We start from the raw sequence: 16,494 nt of genomic DNA on the forward strand, positions 1-16,494 counted from the left end.
GCAGTCAGAGGTCACCTTAAGCTCAGAGGTAGGCATAGCTCAAGTGTCTTTCCACAGCCACCTCAGGACCTGTTCACTCTCAAGAAAGTGTCCTTTTGAAGGGACAGCCTGCAGCACCTGGATGGTCACTTGCCAAACTCCACACAGCCATTCACACCAGCAAAGGGTCTCTGTCTGCTGCCCACATATGACTCTTCAGATGGCAGCTCCAAAGACACCAAGGAGAAAAACTCCCTTCCCAATGAGCTCGGCAGCCTGATACCAAATGTGTACATTACTAAAGGCTGAGGACAAAGTGGACTTTTTGCTTTGTCCACTCAGCTAGGAATGTTGGGTTTCCCTGATGGACAAGTGGCTGGGATCATTGTTTTGGTCTCACAGAAACCCAAAATTTTAAGCAAGGCAAGTGTAGGTGCCAACACACAGAGACCTTTTGCCGTTTGTCGGTCATTGGCACTATTTAGGACCTGGTAGGTAGTCATCTGTCTTCTCGAGAATATCATCAGGCAAGGCGTAGTCTGTACAAGGTGGAAATGGCATGCAGTCTCTGAATTCCCCAGTGTCCATTCCAGTGTGGCCTTGTAACTAGCTGCTCAGGCCCTCTGGCTCTCAGTTTCCACCTCACATAACTGTCCAGTGAGTAGATGGCCACAAGAGTGTGTATACTTGAGGCACTAGCACCAGAGTGAAGGCTGAGCCACCATCTCTACCTACAGGTTTATTGTTGTTGTTGTTATTATTAAGCACTATCTGAACGCCACCATCAAGCAACTTGCTTTCTAGACGAACTCACATATGACTCTTCTTGGCTATTTCCAGCAGCTGGCCCTGCCCTTTGCCAGCTAAGTGTTTACTGAGGTGTTTCTTCTGCCTCTGCCTGGGAGTGCAGGTGAATCAAAAAAGTTTAAGCACCCTCTGATGGTTAAGCTGTGGGGTCTTACTCACCTAAGATGTCCACTTGCCTTTGTTAACATGCTAATTAAGGTCCTGGGGGCCTTCCTATTTGAGACTATTAACTTGGGCTCCACTCTCCACCGGGGCTTTGCAATTTCTATTGGGCATTGAAGGCATTTGTTCCCCAAGAGCCAGCATAGCTTCTGGTGGTTTTGTTCTGTCTGTCCTCCCAGAACACAGTAAGATTTTTTTTAATGAAATTATTTCATCTTAGAAATGTCTCTTTGTATTTTCCTGTGTTGTGTGGTATGTGTGTTTGTCCATGCATATAGAGGCCAGAATCAAGATCAGGTTTCTTCTTCGACTGCTCTTCACCTTATCTTTTGAGGCACAGTCTCTCCCTGAGCCTGGAGCTCTCGGAACAAACCAGTTTGGCTGGCAGTGTGCCCCAGGTCTTGTCTCCACAGGGATCATAGATATGCGCCACAGAATCTGCATTTTCACATAGGTCCTTCGGTCAGAACTCAGGTCCTCATATTTCTGCTGCAACTGAACCATCGCCCCAGCCCCAGAAGCTCCTCGACACCCCCCCCCCAACATGAGCTGATGCTTCTTAACCATCCCGAGGTCTCAGTTTTACCCAACCACAGTCACTATAGCTATAGTCACTTCTAGATGAGAAGACACTGCTTTGTGCCTAGTCTTTCTCAGCTTTTCCTAATTCCTTTCCCTGTGGAACTCTTTCGATTCCTGTTCACCAAAAAGCATCCCTGAGACCCATGGCTGCTTTCCCCAGAAGGAGTTCGGGAACTAGGCTGGGCATAAATCCTTTCTCTACTGCAGCTTCTAGTTGGAGATTCACGCCACCTCTGCTCCCTCAGCAATGGTGGTAGAGCTCTGCGGCCCCTGTCTGTTGCTTCCTGCACTGGCTCTCCTCCTCCTATTACCCTCTCTCCTCTTGAACACAGCTCCTCACCTAAATACACCCCACCCCACCCCACCCCGTCTCTCTCCATTGTGCAGGTTCAAGACATGCCCCTAAGGGAACCGTAGACTCTAAAGTTTGCCAGTATTTCTCAACATTAACCAAGGACGAAGACAGAGAAGCAGGAAAGAAAGCCTCCTTGTAGGTTGCTAACCGCTCGTACACAGGGCACCTCCCTGTCTGGAGCGCCGGCTTCTGTGCTTGCCCGAGCGCAGGACGAACGAGTGACTTCTGCGCCTACTCTGTCTGAACATGGGAAGGCTGAAGTCTGCCGTCAGCAAGGTCCTTGTCCAAGACCCCAGGCACTGCCAGGTCGGGCCTCGGCCAGCAGGACTCAGAGAGCCTACCGGAACCTGCCCCGCCCCCAGTTCCTCTCCTAGACCGACTACACAGTTGCCACAGAAACGGGAAGCGAGTGCCTGCACTGCGCAGGCGTAGAGTCCCCGTTGCTAGGGCCGTCTGGAGCCGCTCTTGGGGGTGAAGTGAGGTTCCAGGCCCGAGGCAGCAAACAGAGCGAGAGAACCCGAGTCTGTGCCTGCGCTCCCGGGAGGGTGACAGCAGGTTCCGAGCCCTTCCCTGCCCCAAGAGAGAGGCTGTCCTCCGTCCCTGTCCCTCCCTCCAGAGGAACCCCCAACCTCTGGGAACCTCTGGGGTTCCCCCGACCTCGGCAGTAGGGCAGCGTTCAGAGGGACAAGGAAAAGTTTCCCAGTGGGTGAAAGAAAGCCGGAAAGGGACCAGCCATGTCGAACGTGTAAGTGGAAGGATACCACACTGCCTTAGCCCGGGGCGCTTCTGCCTCCTCAGAGTGCCTTCTGCCTTTCCCCTCCTCTCTCCCTCCTCACGCCTCCTTTTTCTTTCACCAAGTCCAATATGCCTCAGAATCGATTATCCGTGTCCTGGTGGCAAGGAACACTAGGCAGTTTCTCGCCTCCGCCAGGGGAGGACCTCCAGGCCTCCATCCCATGCCACGGGTGACTGAGGTGGCTTTTCTTTTAGTAACGAAGGTGCTGTTTGTGTGAACCCCAGCCTCTAAACTGCGTTCTAGAAAGATCTGGGGGAAGCGTCGGTGCTCTGCTTCCCAGCCCAGCCCCCAGGCCATTGCTGAATGTGTCCCTGTCACCTTCTGGTGTACTTGGCTCTGTAGTGACTCCATGTTGTGGGTATGTGGTCTGGCTTGGCTGGAGTAAGTTCCGGGTCCCAGCCATGGTCCCAGCCACCCTGTAAAGCTGTAGCTCCGAGGTCTGTTTCCGAATCGCACAAGGCAGGGTAGCAGCTCACAGTGTCCTTATGTGGCAGCTGCACACCATTGCTCCAGCCGAAGCTTCCCAACACGGTCTTCCAGGAAACCTAAGCCTGGAGGTGCCTGGCTTGGGGAGGCGTGGGGTGAGGAATGGGGTGTGGAGAGATGAGGAGAACAGACTGTGGAGTTGGAAGGCAGTCTGTTGAACATCAGGTCTTAGCTTCATGGAGATGAAGTAGGAACTGGATAGTGTAAACACAGGATGGTCTATAGGAGACCTGGAAAAAAGGGTAGGTAAAAGGGCAAGCCCAGGTCAGCAGGGAGAAGAGCTAACACAGCAAAGGAACCAAAGCCCCTCCCTCCATCGGAAATGGCGTGAGCAAGGCTCTATCCAGTGCTGCTGGGGGGAGCCTGTGGGGAGGCAGGAATGGAAGCCAAATTAGCAGCCTAAGGCCTGTGCTCACATTTGACAGAGGAGTGATGGACCCGAAAGATCACTCTGGAGACAGAGGAACCAATGCGGAGAAGCGCTGAGAGTTTCCCACAGTGGAAAGGGATGGGGCAGTCACCCTAGCAGAGGACAGGGGAGACAGAGTCTCAGATGTAAAAACACTTTGCTATGAAAAGAATGCCCAGTGGTGAGGGAATCAGGACAAAACAGGAAGGCAGGAGGAGGCTGGTGCCAAACATCTGGAGGGAAGGCAAAGTAGAGTGCCATTCTGAGAGAAGGGCACTAAGAAAGATAACATGCAAACAGGGGCAAGCAGTGCCAGCCTCTCTGCACGTGGGACTCAGAGCTAGGAGCTGGGAAGAGAGAGGACCCAGAAGCTGTATGCGTAGCCAGGAGGCCCAGAAACAGCACACAGCCAGGACAGAGGGGTTCCCTGTAGAAGGGGGCCATACATTAAAGAGTGTCCCCCACACAGCAACTTATACTCCCAACTCACACACATGAGCCAGGTCTCTGACAGAGCAGGAAGGTGGTGGGAGCGTGCAGGAAGAGGCGACCACAGACCCAGTGGGAAGAGGGAAGGCTTCCCTACTGTCACTGGTGGAAGATAATTCCCATTTACACACTTGGACTTCCCAAGAAAGCTCAGCTCATGGTTACTCCCCAGTGGCCAGTAGCAGGAAGAATCCATCACGCCATAGAATAGCCATGTGGTCTTTCTCAGCCCTCACCCATTGCTACCCTGACTTCAGAATCTGTTATGTTTCTCAGTTACGCACTTACGCCTGAAATCCATCACAAACCACTAGGCAGTCTCAGGACTGAAATACATCGAAGTTCTCCACACCATCATCCCTGTGACCCAGCCCCTCAGAGCCCTCTCAGGGACAGGGAACTGCTCCTAAAGATTCGTGAGCACAGGAAATGGTCTGATCTGCCGGTATCTAGATACCCTGAGAGGAAGGACAGCTTCACTATTACTGCACTCTCCCCTTTGACACCCACCTAGCCACAACCAGAGAAGAAATCCCACATCCACACAAAGAATTATGTGGCTGCTGTAGCAGCCTGCTCAGGACAGGGCAGAAATGCTCCAGGGGTGCCTTGATGGGTGGTGGGTAAGCCACATAAGGATGTACCCGGAACATCACAGGTTCTCTGGCATTAAACCAAAAGAAGTCCTGGTTTTTGCTACAAGAGTGACCTTGCCGCATGGTATGAGCAAAGGAAGCCATTCACAAAGTGACTTAGGACAGACTCCATTTACAGACAGCCCCCAACGTCTGATAGTGTGGCTTACAATCACTCTGCTTCACGGAGATATAAAAGCCTTTGGAATTCAGTAAATGCCATACCTATGAGTTTGGAAAGCGGAACATCTCCCGGGCTAATGATTTATGCCCGGTATTCTAGATGCTCGGCCTGGTAAGCTCTGATAAAGACGGAAACAACTCTCTTCAGGGTGCTGTGCTGCTGGGGTGCACCATTTCCCAGTCATGATGTTTCCCTCAGGATATGTGTGTCAGGTGGAGCTGTCTGTGGGGCTGTCTGGACGAGGCCAACACAGGCAAACTTGGTGTTTGTGGCCACCAAAGGCTGAGAGGAGGCAGATTCGGGAGAGACTTACTAGACAGGAGTGGTGAAAACGTTCTGAAACTGGGCTGCAGTGATGGCTGTAGGCACTGAGAATATGCTAAAGCGATAGTGTAACACCTCTGAACACAGGGTTCCTGGTAGTTTGTGAAATGTGTCTCCACGATGCTCTTGGTTAGTGTCTTGCTGTGTCCCTCATCTCACATCATCATCATGGGTTCCACATGAGCAAAAGGACTGGAGACCGCAGGGATGGTATGTGGGCTCATGCCACACTAGGTCAATGGGGGAGGCCAGCATGCCAGCACGCCACAGGCTGGTGAGGTAGCGATATAGTAGTTAGGTCCCTGGCAGGCAAGAGTGGTGGGGTGTGGCTATAGATACATGGAAGGGATCAATGCAGGAAGCCACAGTCTCCAAGGAACAGCTCTGTCAGAAAAAGATGAAGCCATCTTCAGTGGTGAAGAAATCAGGTCAAGATAGGGTTCACCTAGAACCATGCTGGCAGGGGCCTTGAAAGGTACAGGTGAGGAAGAGAGAGGCTTCAGCCCAGAGGGAGGACCCGTGAGGCTCCAGCCACTAAGAGTGTCTTTGAATATTTTAGCTATGGCCAGTCTTCCATGCCCTTGAAAGGCCCCTGCTGCTCTAACCCTGTCTGCAGTGGATGCCTGAGGGCATAGACTCTGTGGAGGACATAGACTCTACATGAGCCTGCCCAGCTGCATCATAGCATTCAGTGCCCCTACATTTCTGTTCCACTGGGGCATCCGGGGTGTCCCATGATGGAAGCCTGAGTCAGTTGATACATGTGTGTCTTAGTGGGGTCAAGCTGCTTACCCACACTCTAAGGGGGCAGCCTTCTTATAGTGCTTGCCACAAGGAAAAGCAATTTGAAGGATAAGTTGCTGTGGTTGTTTAAATAAGAATGCCCCCCCCCCATAGGCTTATATTTGAATATTTGTTATCATTGGTGGAACTGTTTGGGAAGGGTTGAGGGGCATGGTCGTGTTGAAGGAGGAGCGTCACTGGGGGTGGCTTTGAACTTTCGAAAGCCCATGCCATTCCCAGCTATCTCCTCTACTTTCTACTTACTGAGAAGGTGTAAACTCTTGGCTACTGCTCCAGCGCCACACCTCCCTGCCCTCAGTCATGGACTCTAACCCTCCAGAACCATGAGCCTCAAGCTAAATTCTAAGTTGTTTTGGTCACGGTTTTCTATGGAAATAGACATGTTGCCAAGACAGTCGCCTTTTATCTTTCACTGTTTATTCCATCCCCACATTAAAATTATGATATTTCCTCTCAGTTCCTGGGTTCTTGCTCATATTAAATTTATATAACAGCCTCCAGACTTCCCTGTTTTTATGTTTTGTATGTTTGGGCAGGAGCAGATCTTGCCTTGTGTTTGTTCTCAACTTCTGCATTCTAGAATTTTTTTCATTAAGATCCGTGTAGCACCCAGAATTCTTCAATGCCCTTCATTTGAACTGATATATAGCTGGAATTTCTCTTTATTTTTTTCTCTGACCTTCATTTATGTTGGTGTTGCCTGAGCCCTATAACTTTGCTGTTTTAATTGATGTCATTTACTGTTATGACTTCCTTGCATTTGGCAGTTAAGCCATTTACAAACATCAGGATTAAATTTCTTTTTTGTCAACTCCTTCCTTTTTTACTTTTAATTTCCAAGGTCACGTTGTTTGTGTTTTCTAGGTAAGGATGCAGTGGTCTCTGGATTTAGCATCCTGTAGGAGCCATCACTCTTGTGTGCACAGGGCGTCTTCGCTCAAGAGTGGGCTATTGGTTTACTGGGTATTTTCTCAAGTGCCTGTGACTACCTTGGCAGTTTTGTCAGTCCATGGCTGTGTGTGGTCAGGTGCTCTTGCATGCTGAGACTCGGCCATTCCTGGATTCACCCTGCCTTTGTTAGAGACCATGCTTTCCTTCTGGCTGCGTTTGGTTTCATAAGTGGAGTTTCAGATCTGAGTTCTCAACAAAATCAGCTTGAGCTCTTTCCCTGTCACCGTGTTTGTCTGCCCAGGCCCCAAACCCCAACCTAGTTTGTCCCTGTTTCTGTGTTTGATGCCGCTGGCTGTGGAGCCTGCTCATGTGCTCTGCCTGTGTTCTTTCAGGCCAGTGGCCACCTTTTTATTTGTTTGTTTTTGCTTTTTGAAACAGGGGCTCACTATGTGGCCCTGGCTGGCCAGCAGGGAACTCACTTTTTAGACCAGGCTGGATTTGAACCCACTGAGATCTGCCTGCTTCTGCTGCCCAAGTATGGGTATTAAAGGCCTGGGCCACCACATCCAGCTGCCAGTGGCCATCTTAAATTGTGCTTTTCTCAGATTCTGGGAGTATGGGTTTTGGCAGCATAACCTCCTTCTCTCTTTACACTTTACCATCATGATTTTCTGTTCTCTGTTCTGGTCTGTTTTCTGTTCATCTGCCAGAAGATGGCTGGCACCAGCAGCTTTTGTTGGGGCCCCACGCCATCTTTGACTTCATCATCTGTGATTTCCCCTGTCCTCCCCTATTGCTTATCTTTCTGAGGCATGAACACAAAGATACAGAAAGTTGGGCAGGTACACATTGATTCTACGGTCCTTGATCTCCTGTGGACAGTCATTGCCTCTGGTTAGAAAGACCTACCATTAACCACCAAGTATGTAGGGAGTAAGATCCTGTAGTAATAGGAGCTCTGATTTCCTGGCAATCCTATTCTGTTTGGGGAGAAGCTACCTAATGGACCACTTTTTCACTAGCAGGATCCTCCGGCTGTTGTTGAATTTTGGGAAGTGTGGTACTTGCACATAGGGCAGATGGAGTGCCAAATGCCACACTCAGCATCCTACCTCAATGGCTTGGGAGGAGGAAAAGCTCTGATCTGGGATTCACACTGTACTTGCTTCTCACAATTAAAGCTGAACATTTATTTAACTCTTGAAGACTCTACTACCCTACTAGTCCTCCAATAATTGAGACAGGGACATAAAAATTTATTTAAATAAACCTGGGCAAGTATGACTTAAACTAGTTTTCTACGCGAGTATGGCTACCTCTCAGCTCTGCTCCCCATTACTGGCAATAAGGGTCCTGTCTGTGCTGGGTCCACTCTATCAGGCAATGTCTTCTCTTTCAATTTTTTTCCTTCTCTCTCCTTTCTTCTCCCTCTCCTCACTTCTCTCTCTTCTCTCCCGGCCTTATGGTCCCTACCTGAGACCCCCCCAGCCTGGGAACTGAAGCTCCACCTACTTTTCTTCTGACCAGTAATTGAATGTCAGCAACTTTATTAACCAATCAGAGCTATTTGGGGAGCAAAGTTTACACCATTATTTGGTATACTTGAGAATGTACTCCTCTGGACTACAAACAGATCTTGAGGGCCAGTAACTAGCATTTGTATACATAGTACCAGACCAACCCCCAACACACAGTGACCTCGCATCTGTTCCCAATAATTGCTCATGTTTGCTTTCTTCTTTACAAACAGGAAGCATAAAGTTTAGAGAGCAGACAATGAGCCCAGGAGCCAGAACACCAAGACATGAAGCCTGCTCGATTCTGTAACTTGAGCAATAGCTTCTGATTGTTTTGGTTTCCTCATATGTAAACCAGAGCAATCATTCATATCTAGTCACCATTTCTATCACCATTATCACACTACTGCCATTATCATAGTCATCATCATTATTCTCATGACAACCATCACCATCAACCACCATCTTCACTATCATGACCATCATCACCGCAGTCATCGCTCTCACAATCATCATCACCACCATCATCACCATCATATCACTATAACTGAAAAGCTTCTCACATCAAGAGACCCATCTAACTTTGGTCCAGGAAGATGGAAGCAGCACCGGCCATCCAGGCATCAGTCAATGGCCACTACAGCTTATTGGTGCCGGAGATTGTAGAGCAACAATTATGAGGAGTAAGAGGTCGTGTTGGAGGTGTCAGGGAAACCTTGAGGTGGAGCTTATTTCTGACATTAAGGTGGCTGAACTAATGGAAAAATAAGGTGATTGAATATGAGTATTCACCCCCAGTGCTCCCTGAGTTGTTTCTCAAGCGTCAATAAGGATTTGAAAGGCTATGAACTCACCAAGACAAAGAGCACCTGAACATCTGACAAGAATCATCAGGAGAACTAAAGAGGGGGGAGATGGACAGGAGGTGTGAGGCAGGCAGTGAGCTGGGCCAAATCCAGGGCCCCCCTGAAAGAGGGGAAACCTAGGTGCTTCTGAAGGGGCTGGAAAGGAGATTTGACTGTGGAGCTGTATCAGGTCATGTGACTCCCAGCCCCATCCCTTCTGCACTCCAGAAGGCAGGAAGCCAGCAACTCCAGGTCCAGCACAAAATGACACATGCAAACAGGTCGCTGGAGACTGGGACACCTGGGGGTTGTCTAGGCTGAAGCCACAAGGGAGTCAAAGGCTTCATGCTCCACTTTCTCACTCAGGAAACAGGGCTACCACCCTCTCAGTGAAGCCTCTGCCCAGACACTCAGGACCTTCAGCTGGTTTCAGCCTTGGTTCTTATATATATATATATATATATATATATATATATATATATATATATATATATAACAAAATTGGGGAAGGGAAAATCTCGACCATAATTATTACCATCTGAACAGGCATGTTGAGTAAATCCAATGATAAAACTATCGACAAAGGAGACAGAGAGGGCATAGGATGGTGCCCTTTGGTGACCGATGTCACTAACCTTCAGCTGCCCCCACCCCAGCGAGGGTATAGAACAGTCCACATTCCACACACTCATCCAGTGAGCTTCCGGTTGTATAGACTCCTCCCGGTAAAGTGAGGCCAGAGAACCCAGCAGGCACAGAGCCCACCGAGCCCTGGCTTCTCATATATGCTCAGATTCTAAGGATGGCAACTGTTGTCTTTAGCTACGGTTCATTCATATAGCTGTGTGAAACAGTTTGGCCATCATACTGCACTTATTACCTCTCACTAGTAGGCTATCTCCAGACTTTGGCTATTTTTTAATATTTCATTTTTAAATTTTACATGTGTTAGTGTTTTGTCTTCGTGTAACATATGTATACATGCATGTATATATACCATTTGCATGCAGTGTCCACTGAGGACAGAAGGGACATCAGAGCTTCTGGAAATGGAGTTACAGATGGCTGTGAGCTGCCATGTCGGTACTGGAACTGAACCCAGGTCCTCTGTAAGAGCAACTAATGCTCTTCAGAGCCATCAGCCTCAGACTTTCATGATTATTATTATTGGGTTTGTTTTTTTTTTAATACTGGAGCTGTAGAGATAGTTCTGCCAATAAAGTCTTAGAGGCATACAGACCTCAACTATTTAATAAAAAAAAAAATCTGAGTATGATGTCTTACTGTTATAATCCTAGCACTGGGAAAGCTGAAAAAGGGGGGTCCCCTTTCAACAAGTCTAGCCCACTGGAGGAATTTCAAGGCTAGTGAGACCTTGTCTTGAGAAACAAGGTAGTTGTATCCTGAGAAATGACACTGGAGGTTGACCTTTCGCCTCCACACACCTATACATGCATCAGTAATCTAGGGACATAGTCTAGTGGCTCTGCACTCACCTAAGATCCCATACCCCTGAATTTTTCCCAAACATAGAAAAATATCATATTACTACAATCAAACTTGATACATAGTCATAAGCTTCTCTGAGACATAGTTTATCCACAGAGTCCGCCTGCATCTTAACTTTTTGTGGAATTACTTTTCCAAATGGTAGTTTCAACGTGCACTCTCTATCATATAGATATATATCTATAAATGTACATATATACATTTGAATTAGTTAATTATTCTGGATATGAATTTATTATTCAAATTAGTATAGTAACTCTGGCTTCACAGACATGCTGAAGAGCAATCATATTATTTATAAAGAGGCTTTTAAAACTGTATAATAATCATAGCAAGGGTTGTGCAGCAAACAAACAAAGAATCCACAAGCATGTCAAAACACTGTACGTTGTCCAAAGAGCCTTCCAGCCATTTACCACATCCTGAGCTCCCTCCTGCCTGCGTATTCTGTTTTGTGATGCCAGATGACTAATGCATGTGCCCAGTGGGCTAAAGTTCATCCATGAGGTTGTCTAAACTCTGTATCTTCCCCCAGAATGTATAATAAAATGTGGCACCAGACCCAAGAAGCCCTCAATTCTCTGCTTGACAATGAGTCTCAGAAGATGACCGAACCCCAGGGAAATAAGGTCATAGTCTTTCAGATGTTAGCCACCTTCTACATAAAGTATGTGCAGATCTTCAGGAACATGGAGAATGTCTACGATCAGATAGTCCATCCACAGAAACGCTTGCTGATCCGCAAGATCCTGGATGCAGTGATGGGTCGAATTCTGGAACTGAAGAATGAGATGGTAGAGTTGGAAATGACAGAGTTCCATTATTTTGATGATATCTTACAGGACCTGAAGTTGGCTCCCGTAAGTGTTCTGTTATTGCTTTCCTTATTAGGTTTTTATTGTAAGTAAAGTGCATAGGGTTGTGTCCAGTTGTCTGCAGACTTCTTATCCAGGTTTAAATGTGACAACCTTGTAGAACTAAAAAGCCACATGGTTCTCTTCATTTAAACCTCATCATCATGACATAGGCTTTGGTTGCTTCCTTGTTTATGTAGACCAATCACTGCACTGCTCTTGGGTCTGTTTGACACTGAGGTCCTGTTACCACAAGGACGTCGCACTGTTGAGATGGTCGAGATGGAGTAGACTTACCCTCTCACAAATACCCCATAGCCCAAAATCTCCCATTTTCTCTGGGCTATGCCCCCAACTCTCTGGGTCCAAAAAGCCCTTCTGCCTTCTATTCTCCCACCATCATTTGGATGGTAGTTTTGGATGGCTTGGTCCTAGAGGTTTATAGCTATGGCCTTTGCTCCTTGAGTACCACAGAAGGAAGCACTCCTCCTTATTGCCCAGGGAGCCTCCCTCTGCCACCTGTCAGCTGAGACACCTCCTGTGGTCAGTCAGGCTGTGCCACTGAGCTTTTCCTTCCTTGCTGACAGACATTTGTTTTAGGAGTCTCTAACATCCTGGATAACTGGGCTCCCAAGGGCTACTAGACACTTCATTTCTTCCAGCTGTAGGCCCTATGAGCTCATCGTTGATTTTTAAAGGATGTTTCCCTCAAGTAAAGTTAAAAAGACAAAATGTCTTTTTACAGAGCTAAATGTCTCCTCACCTTGAAAATATTTTGACTTTGCTAAAGGTCATTTCTCATTCTGGGGGAGACTCTTTCGTATTGTTGTCTGATCACATCAGAATAGACTACAGAGAGTAACTGGAATGAGTCAGAACATTCCAGAAGTTGCATGTGCACTTCACACAGTTAGAAGAGCAATAGTTAAACCCCGGGATTCAATCAGGTGTGCTTAGCTCACCCGTGTGGGGTCAGAAAAGCCAGAACAGACTGCGCCAAATGTGAAATAGCTACTTATTGAATTATATTCCTAAATTTAATTAGTAAGGTGGCATGCAATATCTAAATCTAATTTCAAGGCTATTTAATGGTTACAGACCAAAGAGGTTTGGAGACTCACATCCTAGGATCCCTCCATTTTCCCTGCTATTCATTCTTCCCTGGACTTCAGCTGAGCACATTCCTCATGACTAGGAAACGCTGCTGCTGTGAGAAACCAGTTGTGCACAGCTGGGAGAGGGGTGCCAGGGGAACAGACATCACCCAGGAAATATACGTTGTAGGATGACTAAACAGTATTTTCCACCAGCCTTAGAACTGATGGACAAGCCATAGGATGCCTTTGACATGAAGGGACCATAACAGTGGCATGTGGGTTCTGTGAATGGTGTCCTGGCAGAGAAGCAAGTCTAGGGAATATCCCTGCATTTGGGGTGGAACATGCCAGCCAGCGTCCTCTGCACTTGGCCACTCTTAAAAAGTCCACACTCCTCACTGTTTTTCTGGCCAGCACCCAGCTGTTTGTATGGTAGGACTAAAGTCCCCATCACAAAGATCGGGACACTGGGGATGTTGTGCCAGGCAGACTCTCCCTGAGAGAATCTGAAGCCAGAAACTGATGGTGCTTGTCTCTGGTCTTAACTGACCTCCCAAGCTGGCAGTCCTTGAAGCCTTGGTCAGCTGGAAGCTCAAAAGAACAGAGGAAGTAGAACTAGAGCCAGAAAGAAAGCTAGAGAGGAAGAGCAAGCCATCTTCATCCCCACGCCTGCTTTTGGTCCTGTGAGTTCCTCAGAATGCTTCTGTATGTCACCACTTGGCCTTGAACTCAGATCTTCATGTTTGTACCACAAGCACTCTAACCCCCGAACCTTCTCTCTAGTTCCACCCCCAAGCAAGTCTCATCCTACCATAATTCCAGATGGATCTGAGTCCTGGGAGCCTAACAGAACGGTCTTCCATCTGTTCTCTCTTCCTCAGCAACAGCTGGACGTCCCCATACCCAGGTACTTTGTGAAGGAGAGGTTGGAAGTCATAAAAGAAAGAGAGAAGATCCTCTCTCAGATCTTAAGCGAATGTGGACTGAACCTTGCCGATTCGGTTTGTATCACTTAAACACATGTTTTTCACTGTCTGTATAACCTCATCTTCCATGCCCCAACTGTGTGAGAAACATTCACTCTGTTTTCAAGTTCAGAAAGGCGCCTCCTTTCCCAGCTTGCTGTGTGATGTCTGTAAGGGATAGCACAACTTTTGGGTGGTTGTTAGTGATTCATTATGATTACTTTACAAGAAACAAAGAACAAATGATAATGCTTTGTGGGTTACATCGGGTCCGGAAGAATGAGCAAGTGACCAGCTGGCTTTGCTTCTTCATCTCTAATTCACCTGGTAAAGTAAAACACTGAACCCACTAAGTTCAGAATTCACAAGCTCCAAACTTCCTGAGCATTCTCAGTTGTTCCCTAGCCTTTTATGAGTTCTGATTGCCTGGAAGAACGGACTCTCTCTTGGAAAAGAATGTCTTTGAGAAAGCTAGAAAAGCTTGGGAGATGGCTCAGTGAGTAAAGAGTTCGTTACATGAATGTGAGGAGCTGAGGTCAACCCTCCGGATCCCACGTAGAGCAAGAGTGGCAACAAATGTACCCCTACCCACGCAGGGACACACTGTCACTGTCATGTACCTCTACAGCTACTCTCTTGCTTTCAGGACAACAGTAGCCTCCCCCGATCCCCCTCAGGTCTCCATGGGGCCTCTCAGGACTCTGTACCCCTAAAAATGGCACACACCACTCCCCTAGCTTTTTTGCTACATATCCCACCGGAGACCTCACAGGCTGCAACATGAACCCTCATTTCATTATGTTTGGCTATTTGTGTGCATGTGTGTGTGTGTGAATGTTTGTGAGCATATGTGCGTGCGTGCGTGCATGTGTGTACGTAGTGTCTGTGTGCATGCACGTGATGTGTGTGCACTCGTATGTTGACTGGATTCCTCAGCCATTTTCGGCCTTACTTTTCGATTCAAGGTCTCCCACCACACCTGGAGCCTCACCAGCTGAGCTAGACTGGTCAGCCGCTGAGTTCCAGGGCTCCTCCTGGCTATGCTTTCAGTTCAGTGCACCCCACACTCACACTGTCACACCCAGCTTTTTAGCTGGGTGCTGGAAATCCAAACTCAGTACCTCAATCTCGAGAGTGACTGAGTCACCTCCGTAGCCTCCACCTTCTCACACATAGGAGTAACTAGTTCTGAATGGTTTAACATCAAAGCCATTGGTCAGTCTACAACTGGCTTCAGCCTTCTACTTGAATACACTAAAGTCTTCTTCTCAGAGGCAGGGTTTCCATTGCTATTTCTCCCATTAAGCAAATCTTGGAATTTCCAGCATTAATCGATACGTCTGGTTGACATTTCTGGTCACCTCCGGTCTAAGTCTCCGTGGAACTAAGCTGCTGCAGTGAAAATTAGCATTCTTTTGGAAAGGACAGTGGTCAGGTGTGACCTTGTTCATCGATTTTTCACACCCGGGAAGAGGAAACCTCAAATGAGAAATTAAATTGCCTCCATCAGATTGGTCTGTGGACATGCCTCTGAGGACTTTTTTTTCAAGAAGGTTCTTTGTTTGGTTTGTGAGAATTTTGTACACGAGCCCTGTGTTTACACCACACCCCACAGACTTCCTATGATGCCACCAGCCCATTCCAAATTTATGATCTCTTCTTTAATTACTATTGTTGCATGTATATACATATACATTATATTTACTATTTAACTATATGCAGTATATACAAAATAGTGTATATATATTATCGATAATGCTGTATATATTCTATATAATGCATTACACACACATGCACACACACATATATATACACACACATTCATACCTGCATATAAAACCCACTAAATTCTCTTAACATTGCTCATGTGTACATGTTTCCCAGGTTGACCACCCAGAATTGGTCATCTTATTTGGGAACTTGTTCCTGGAAGAAACCAGTTCTCTCTCTCTTAGAAGTATGGGGCATTTCCTAGTTTGCTAGCTGGTGAGGAGATCCCAGCCCACTGTGGTCGGTACCATCCCTGAGCAGATAGGCCTAGGCTGTATATAAAGACAGCTAAATGTAAGCCTGGGAACAAGCCAGTAAACAGCATGCCTTTGTGATGTTTTCTTCAAACTCCTGTCTTGAACTCCTCCCTTGGCCTCCCTTGATGATAAACTGTAACTTATAAAGTGAAAGAATAAAAGAAGCTTTCCTCTCCAGGTTGCTTTTAATCATGCTATTCATCACAGCAACAGAAAAGTAAATTAAGACACTGTCCTTAAGTCAGGGTGATGGCCCACAGTTGGCAGCAAGCACCTTTCCTTGCTGAGTCATCTCGTGGGTCCAATTCACATGTATAAATATTGATTTGTCTGATTTTTTTTTTTTTTTTTACCTTTTCTTTTTTTTCAGAAATATGCTGCAAAGTCCATACCAATGGAAGAGGCTATTAAACTGATCCAGGTCGCAGAGCGGGCGAGGCAGGGCCGCCTCAGGGCGCTGTTCATGAAGCAGATCTACCTTCAGGAGTGCAGAGCCAAGGAGATCAAGCTGCTAGGACGCAAAGCAGCAGACACCGGTGTGGCAGCCCTCCAGATTCAGAAAGTACGGACGTGAGCAGGGGAGGGAGGGGTCAGGCAACAAGCTCTAGCCTTGGGGCTGAGTGTGAAATTCAAAACCCAAAGCCCTACCTATAGGAGAGCTGGGTTGAGTTAGTAAACCCCACAAAGGTTTCTTGGCTTACCCTGGAAAAACATGGTCTTGTTTTTATTTTGTTTGTTGTAAGCTAGGAAGTTTAAGATGCAGAACACTGTGTTCAA

The 16,494-nt window shown here is 47.2% G+C and overlaps 1 protein-coding gene across 3 annotated transcripts in view; it reads left to right on the forward strand.

The window, feature by feature from the left end:
* The first annotated feature begins 2,361 nt into the window (after positions 1-2,361).
* The window catches only part of Iqca1 (IQ motif containing with AAA domain 1), a 116,533-nt gene continuing 102,400 nt past the window's right edge, over positions 2,362-16,494 (forward strand). For 2 of the 3 annotated variants that reach the window (XM_055616661.1, XM_055616663.1), the window contains exons 1-4: positions 2,362-2,630; positions 11,310-11,634; positions 13,607-13,726; positions 16,088-16,279. In XM_055616661.1, coding sequence (XP_055472636.1) covers positions 2,620-2,630; positions 11,310-11,634; positions 13,607-13,726; positions 16,088-16,279 — 648 coding nt within the window. In that variant the 5' untranslated portion in view covers positions 2,362-2,619. The remainder of the gene's footprint in view (positions 2,631-11,309; positions 11,635-13,606; positions 13,727-16,087; positions 16,280-16,494) is intronic. The other variant, XM_055616662.1, reaches the window with a different exon arrangement.

This window comes from Psammomys obesus, unplaced genomic scaffold (assembly GCF_907164565.1).
Source record: "Psammomys obesus unplaced genomic scaffold, mPsaObe1.curated_primary_1811, whole genome shotgun sequence".
Taxonomy (NCBI): domain Eukaryota; kingdom Metazoa; phylum Chordata; class Mammalia; order Rodentia; family Muridae; genus Psammomys; species Psammomys obesus.